We start from the raw sequence: 8,625 nt of genomic DNA, 5'->3' as shown, positions 1-8,625 counted from the left end.
TTATAAATAGACTATGTGAATCGGAAGTTCTATGATATAACATCTGGAAATATAACACAAATGTACATGTCCAAAGATGACACATCCTCCTTCCTAACATTGTTTCTTGGAACGAGGTAGCTACCTGCTCCGTAGATACCAGAAACATCAAGAAAGCTAAATTGCATTATGGACTCATTACTACCTATGGCTTAGTTGACTAATGACACAGGTAGGAGTGACAGTTATCATCAAGAAACAGTATGGACCTAGGCAACAAATACCACTCACCCTACATACCTACGTTGTCAGGGATGCAGCTCATCCTTCCTCGTCCTCGGATTGGGAAGTTTTCTTCGCATTTGTATTGCACTCCACCGGATATGGAGATTCACCTGCAGTCAAAAGGGACAATAATAAACTTGCTTATAAAATAGTCAAAATGTAATAAGGTTATTACTAAAAATTGGCAAAGGTAATATTTACAGCATTTTTTTTTTTTTTTGAAATTTGCTCAACATAAAAGACAGAATTGAATAAACATTTTGGAGTTTTACTGCTGCCTTGGTGTGACCACGGGTCAGGTGACCTTCCCTCTTCTCTCCCAATCTCTCTAGTTTGGTTTCTTCCCTCGCTGTCTTCTCCCTTCCCAGGTTAATTTCCTACTTCTCCTTGCTCTCTCCTTATATCATTAGATTTCTGTCGCTGGTACTCTCCTATTCCAACTGTTCAAACGGTACTCTATTCGTCTCACTGATCATTCCAAGTACCTCCTTAATAAACCCTTCACTAGGAATGAAGTGAAACAAGCAGTTTTCCAAATGGAGGGTCCTGGTCCTGATGGAATCCTCCACAATTTTCTTCTAAAAATATTGGGACTTAGTATGTGAAGAAGTCACAGAAAGTGTCCTTAGGTTCTTTAGCAATGGGTACTTTCTCAAAGAGCTGAACAATCCTTTTATATCTTTTATTCACAAAGTCTCTGTCCCAATATAGACCGATTAGTTCATGTACTACTTTGTAAAAGATCATCTCTAATATCTAGGCTAATCGGCTCAAGGAAGTGATGCATAAGACCATTTCACCATTTCAAGGAGCATTCATTCCCTGGGAGGCAAATTTCAGAAAATATTCTAGTCGTTCATGAAATTCTTCATATCATGAAAAATCTGAGTAATACCTAATTATATGGCCATTAAAGCTAATATCAAGGGTTTTGATAGAGTCTAATGGAGTTTTCTACTGCAGTTTGGGTTTTGGGGATAATTGGATAAACTAGATTGATCAATGCATTTCTACGGTCAAATATATAATTCTCATTAATGGTTCCCCTTCCACTACCATTAACCCCAATCATGGGCATTGTCAAGGAGGTCCCATAGCTCAGAAGCTATCTTGAATCATCAATAATAGGATTGATCAAAGGAGCCTCCCTACTTTTAGAGTTGGTAGAAGAGGCCCAAGGTTTCCCACATGTTCTTTGCTGATGATAGTTACTTCTTTGTGTGGACTACTCCTAGAGATGCTCAAGACTTTTGTGAAGTCATCTCTCCATGGAGGTGTGCCTAGCGTCAATCATCAAAAATCTGAAAAAAAAAAATCAGCAAGAATACTTCTGATCAAGTCAAAGTTGATATAATAGAAATCATCAATATGAAACATGTTTCCTCCCCTGGCATTTATCTTGGGTTCCTTCTGACATTGGTTGATCAAAGACTAAAGCATTCTCTTTCATTGTTGATAGTTAGGGATAGAGTGCAAGGTTAGAAGGAAAGACTTCTCTCCTACACAGGGAGAGAGGTTCTTATCAAATCTGTTGTTTCAGCTATTCCAAATCATTCGATGTCTTGTTTCCTCCTCCCAAAGTGTATCACTAAAGAAATTAACCCCATTCAAAGGCAATTTTGGTGGGGTCAAATCATGGATGAAAAAAGAATTTGTTGGGTAAGTTGGGATTTCTTGACCAAGAAGAGTAAAAGCGAAGGAGGATTAGGTTTTAGGGATCTCCGTCATATCAACCAAGCCCTTCTGTCAAAGCATGCTTGGAATTTGCTACTAATCCTTCTTCTATTTGGGCCAAGTGTATGAAAGCATACTATTTTCATAATGCTTCATTTTTACAGGCTCGTATTCCAAGAAAAGCCTCTTAATCCAAGAAAAGCCTCTTATGGTTGGAGAAGTGTCATTGTCGGAACTTGGAAGAGACATCCTCCTAAAGGGTATTAGAAGGATTATTGGCAGTGGCTCATCGGTTAATATATGATCTGATCCTTGGGTTCCCTTCACCCAAGATTCTTGAGTTTCCCATCCTAAGTCTGTTCACTGTAATTTAGAGTTTGTTGCTGATCTTATAGACCCAGTCACTAGGGAATGGAAAGTCAACCTCCTATCTTTAATCTTTCCATCTGACTACGCTAATGAGGTGGCAAAAATTCCCTAGAGTTCCACTATTTTTTACGATTCTTGGGTTTGGATATATGGTAAGGGAGTTTTTTTAATCAAAACAGCTTATCATGTTTCCAATTCATCTTCCCCTCCTTGATCATCCATATCAAACCCTCCTCTCCCATCTTCTACTTGGAAAGTTATTTGAAATTTAGATATTCCCCAAAAATCAAGTACTTTGTTTGGAGAGCCTGCCATGATGCTTTAGCTGTTAAATCCATATTAGAGAAATCTACTATTCTCAAACCCTTCTTTCCCATGTTGCAATGAATCTGTTACTCATGCCCTTCTATCATGTAATCACGCTAAGTTAGCCCAATTTGGATCCTCATTCTACCTTCGCCCCTCTGAGACTTACCTCTCTTTTCCTGAGCGGGTTAAATCCTGGTTTAAGATTCCTGGTTTGAATAAGAGGAGACTGTAGAAAGCTGGCTCAATTTAATGCTATTCTCTAATGGTAGATCCGGCGCACAAGAAATAGAAAAAAATTTTAAGGTGTTCATCTAATCCATATGTAACTTTATGTTTGGCAAATAGGATGATGCAAGACTTGGCAGCTATCTCCATTGACAACCCCTCTTCCACCAACAATCCCTCTTTGGGAACTTCTTTTTGGGCTCCTCCTATTATAGGTTATGCAAAGGTGAACTCTGATGGGACTTTTCTAGATGGTATATCTGTTGGTTATGGTGCTCTTATTCGGGATGATCGAGGACATTTTTTGGCTGGTACTGCTTTACAAGATAATCCCAGAACTGTCCATTTGCCGAATGTACAGCCATGAGAATTGGTCTTCAGCTGGCTTTGGAGTAGGGTACCCAAAACATAGCGGTGGAATCAGACTGTGCAGAACTGGTGGAATACATCAAACACGTATCTGATCCTCCTTGGGAAATTTTACCTTTTGTTCATGACAATGGAGTTCACTCTCGAAATTCCAATCTTCAATTGTTATGCATAGTATGAGGTCTGCAAACTCCTCTACCCATCTCTTAGCTTCTTTTTCTATTTCTTCTCATCTTTCCTCTCCTTGTTAGTGGGTGGGCATGCCCCCCTCAAATTTATTTGGGATGTACTTGATCGTTTTTCTAGCTTTAATGGATGATTCCTTTTTCGACCCAAAAAAAAAAAAGGTAATTTGTTCTAGCAGCAACAGTACCCTTATATTGATTCCAATCTCTCCCCTCCCTTTCCCTTTCTTCCCAAGATTTTGAGAGTTAAGTCCTTACCATAGGGTGGCCTAAGCCCTAGAGCTTCAGTCCAAACCAGTCCCCCTGTTAAGATAACCAATTTCAAAACATTGTGAATCTGAAATTTCATCCCTACATGATTTCTGAGATTTTTCTCAATCTGGTTTCTTTTGAAGCCATTTGTTGGGAGGGATTCAATAGGGCCAAAGGTTGAGAACCATACCCTGAAATACAGTTCAATCAGAGATCATATGAGGGAGATCTCCCATTCACAAGCACTCCCTATCCCACTGATTTTCTGGTTTTACGGAAGGAAGAAGAAGATAATATCTTCTATTTACACTAAAGCCTCTAGCCTTTTATATTACACAAAAGGCCCTGATTCTTAAACTTAGCTTCTATTTAAACCCATATCCATATTCATTTCCAGAACTGTCCTCTTCTCTTCAAATATAATTCCTGATCTGAAAGGGATCCAGACTTCCATTTATTTACAGTCATTATAATTAGATACTTATTGCTTTGGGTGGGCCCAAAGAAACCTAGAGCCAGGGTTTTGAGACCCAGGTTGCATTAGGCATTGTCAAAGAAACCAGCATATAAGGCATGCCAAGCATCCAGAGCAAAAGATAAGATACTGGCTAAACAAATTTCGTTTGACAGTCCAACTTGCCTTCTTCAACCAATATAGAATTACATTTAAGTCCCTTATATTCTAAGAGGCAACAAAGAGGATCAGGTTGGCTCAGTCCTGCAAGGAGAAAATCTAGACCTGCCCTCTTTTTCTGTGTGATTCATAAATGTGTGACATCCTTGATTCCTCACCCAGATGTGGTTTGTTATAAACGGAATGCACAAACATTTAAGGAACATCAACATGCAATCCCAACAGCAGTGAAAGAGGATTCAGCTACAGCTAAACACCCCCATATACCTATTAACAGTGTTAGCGCAGCAACTAGTTTATACCAAGATATAGTTGAGCCTCTTAAACTGAAAATGATTTTTTATTTTTCTTTTTTCCTTTTTAAATCAGGCTACCATAAACAAGGTGAAAACATAGAATCAGCCTCTCGCTAGAGCCAGCAGCAATGCTGATGGGACCAACCTCACTCCTGTTTGATTATCTCCCAAAAGGCATATTCCATTCATTTAGGAAAACTTCCTCTAAACTAGGCCCAAAAATATTTCTGTACGTAAGTCTTTAAAATCAGTTTTGCAAGTAATTTCACAGCACACCTAGAAGCAAATTTGAAGAGCATTTCTGTTCGTATGGGCAAAGCCCCACTGCTTTCTGCAAATCAAATCGATGGATTTGCTGTGGTGGATTTTCAAATCGCAGGTTTGAGAGGAGAGAGAAAGAAATAGAGATAGAAGGAAAGCCCAAATCGTTTGGGACAAGGGAGGAGAGAGGAGATACTACAATCTCTTCAACTCAAACAAACTAATTCAAATCCATTACTAAAATCGTGGGGAAATAAATAAAAGAACAAGACAAACTATGTGTTTCCAACAGCAGCATCTGTTGGGAGAATCCTTGATTGATTCAAACTTCTTAAAAACAAGAACAAACTATAAAGGAATGAAATAATAAAAAAGCTGACTTAAAATAACTAGCCGTCGACTTTTGGTAGAGAAGATTCCTGAAAATCAAGAATTCTATAACCGTATGCTATAAAAACTCCCAAAAATGGGCCCTAGAAGACACAAACTAATAGAATATCTTCCCACTACTGTAGTACTGTCACTACCACAACACTTGAACAAAAGACTGAAAAAAACTTTTAAAAAAATAATCCTCTGTATGTAGCCTACATTATTACAAAATACATCGAAGTTAAAATGTACAAATCCAAAGCCCAAAATAAAAGATCAAACCACATCCAATGGTGGTTATCATGCTCCTGCATTACTACCCCACACAGTAATTTCAAGAACTGGAATTAGCAAGCTTTCATCTGTATGACACGATTCTTTATTACTTTATTTCTTAATTATAGCCCATAATTGACAGAAACATATCAAATTATGAACTTATCAGCTTGTGTTCATAACAGCTACCAAATTGAACAACTAGGCAAGTTCCAATGCCATCAATAGTTCTAATACTTGTTTATCCATCATTTATTCGTTAAGGGTTAAAGGTTGTTGTTTAGGAAAAAAACTGCTCAGCTAGATACTAAACAATCCAAAACATTCAACAAATTTGATGTAGAATCTTAAAGCACAAAAAACAAACGTTGAAAGATATGAAGAGAAAACTTCTAGCAACCTAGATGAGCATTGTGGAAACAAATTACAAAAGAGTCTCCAAGAGTTTGATAGCTTGTTCCTTGCAACAATCATGAAGTTTGATGCATTCCTAACACATCCCTCAATATCCAGTGAGGGGACTAGTTCCAATACATACCGTCATTCAACAGTAACTATAAGCTCAGAGACTGATGACATGCAATTTTTCAGTTATATTTCATTGAGAACAAGAATACATAAATATCAAGATAAAATAAAGTCTTCCTGGACTCCGCTTGCAGCCTAATAAAGCAACCAGGAAACTAGGATTTAGCCTAGCCCAGCCCCAGCCCACCCCAATCCATGAAAAGCTAGTAACTCCACAATTAAGCAGCAATCAGAGGCAGGAGACTTTAAGGGGCTAGCTTAATTTGGACTCCTTGGAGCTTAAGATCTGGAGCATAGTCAATGTTAGACTCCTCTAGCATTCAAGATATGGTCCAACAAATTCTTTGAGCTCCTAATCCAACAACCAAACGGTGTCGATACTCAAGAAGATTAGAGCTAATTTGGAAACATCCAAATCATGATAAATCCGCTGACAAGCACCCTGTTTGCAAGTTCACTCCAGGAAAGTCCTTCCTATCATCTTATTCAATAGGGGTCTAGCCATCATGGTCTGAACACTTAGGATTATAATAGTAGTTCCAAATACGAATAAATGTAGAATGTCTTGTATTAAATTGAAGTAAACAAAATTTCCCACAAAACAGTGCTGTAAAGAATAATACATGTGGTAACCGAAAATAAATAGATAAACAAAAGAACCAAATATAACGCATCAGAAAGATAAAAGAACAAAATATGAAAGATTCAAACTACTCTAAGAACCCATTAGTAACAGTAGGGGAAAGAATTTGAATAAATTACCAGAGTCAACAATAATAATAACCCAAAAAAAAAGGGGATCAAAGGTAACAAATTTCTGTAAAGCAATTTAGTTTATTACCTATATCTAAGTCGCAAACCCAAAAACAAAAATTCCAGTAAAAAGAGCCGGAGGCCTTCAATCTAAAAGTTAAGATAAATTTTAAAAAAATCAACCCAACAAAATAATTTTAAACAGCTTCAACCTAGAAATTAAAAAATCTCACGCAAACCAATTGACAAAGAAAAAAAACAAACCTAAAATCAGCACTGAACCTAACAACATTCGGGGAAACTACAAACTAATTACACAATAAACAACCCACTACATCTCCGTCACCCCATACGGTGTTAAAACCATAATCGGATTCATAAAAATCATATATTTCAGCAAATAACAATCTAATAAACCAGAAAATCAACCAGCAAAGACTCGGATCAACATTGACCTTGGAAATCCTCGAATCAGCGATTTAACAAAACCTAATCATACCTTCAACGAAATATTGCGACGAAGGCCAACCGCGAACGGTCGTAAGAGCGAGCGATTCCTCTTCCGTCAAAGGATTCGCTAACTTCCCAACCAACTCAAGAAGTCCAGAAGGCCGTCTCCGAGGTGGAACCCAGTAAGACGATCCAGGTATGAATGGGAGCCAATCCGGTGCCGATCTTCTAACGATGATTCCATGGATTGCATCTTCGAGTCTCCGCATGCCTAGAACCTCAACTTCGTTGTCGGAATCGAGATCGACCTCGATTAGCTGCGCTTTCTCGGAGCCATTCGATCTATTCCTGTGGTTTAGAAAGCGTGACGATGGTGCAAGAGATGGATTTTTAGTTGAGAGAAACGACGGAGAAGAGGAGACTCGAATTAGGGTTTGGGAGAGGGCTCGAGCCATGAAAGAAAGCGGAGGAATCGAAGGAACAATAATTCAGAGAGAGAGAGAGAAAGGTTCTGAAATCTGAACTTCTGGTACTTCTAGATTGGAAGGAGAGCTGACATGACCTATAATAGAATTTAAATGAAATACGGAATCTGTTAAAAAATGGTTTCTACCAAAAAAAAAAATCTGTTAAAAAGATGGACACGTGTAACGATTCGACCGCTTTGTGCTAACAACCATTTTAAACTCGGAAATCGGAATCTGCCGATTGACAAGAATCGGTCCAAAAAATACAAGAATCAGTCCCAGATCCCCCATCATTATTCCGGTTTCAAAAACCTTAGAATCGGTAATACGTGTGATCAATCGTGGCCGATTCCGATCTGAATCGGTCCATACGGTTTTTAAAACGTTGGTCGTTGAGACTTTGATTCGGAGTGGAGATTGAGTTGGAGTTCAACACTGAAGGTGCTCCCTTTGATAATAATAGTTGGATTGGAATCATTATTGTTGATTGGGAGGGTGCTCCCTATGGTATCTGTTAAAATATGGAGTTGAAGTTTAACATTGGAGGTTTTCTCTTTTGATAATAACCATTAGATTGGAATATTGTTTTTTTGAAGTTTAACATTGGAGGTTTTCTCTTTTGATAATAACCATTAGATTGGAATATTGTTTTTGATGTTTTTGATAAAGCATTGTTATTAGGAAAAATGAAATATGTCTCGTCTGGTGGGCCCCTGAAAAATTAAAAATTCCATATAAAACTTATCTTCACCTCTTGCACGTGCTTTCACTGGCCACCTGACTAGGACTACCCGTAATCTCTTACCTCTTTTTTTTTTTGTTGGGTGGGTGGGTGGGTGGGTGGGTGGGGGTGGGGGTGTTGAGGGGAAATATCATCCCCTCCCCTCTAAGTATTTATAAATACCCAAGTGTTTTTTTCTTTTGGGAATTGGAGGGGGGGG

The 8,625-nt window shown here is 38.3% G+C and overlaps 1 protein-coding gene across 1 annotated transcript; it reads right to left on the bottom strand.

The window, feature by feature from the left end:
- Positions 1 to 2: 2 nt before the first annotated feature.
- LOC122662655 lies at positions 3 to 7,728 on the bottom strand. The gene is made up of 2 exons (XM_043858358.1): positions 7,267 to 7,728; positions 3 to 374 (listed from the first exon to the last, which is right to left on the bottom strand). The coding sequence occupies exons 1-2, from the start codon at positions 7,670 to 7,672 to the stop codon at positions 301 to 303; spliced, it is 480 nt and encodes a 159-aa protein (XP_043714293.1). The 5' UTR covers positions 7,673 to 7,728; the 3' UTR covers positions 3 to 300.
- Between the last annotated feature and the right edge of the window lie 897 nt (positions 7,729 to 8,625).

Source organism: Telopea speciosissima, chromosome 5, assembly GCF_018873765.1.
Source record: "Telopea speciosissima isolate NSW1024214 ecotype Mountain lineage chromosome 5, Tspe_v1, whole genome shotgun sequence".
Classification (NCBI taxonomy): Eukaryota; Viridiplantae; Streptophyta; class Magnoliopsida; order Proteales; family Proteaceae; genus Telopea; species Telopea speciosissima.
The sequence above is the reverse complement of the archived record's forward strand: the minus strand, read 5'-3'. Positions and strand labels throughout refer to the sequence as shown.

Coding starts and splice junctions, on each gene's coding strand:
- LOC122662655 (XM_043858358.1), bottom strand. CDS start 7,672: ATGGCTCGAGCCCTCTCCCAAACCCTAATTCGAGTCTCCTCTTCTCCG. Junction 375..7,266: donor GTCGCAATATTTCGTTGAAG/GTATGATTAGGT, acceptor TTTTGACTGCAG/GTGAATCTCCATATCCGGTG.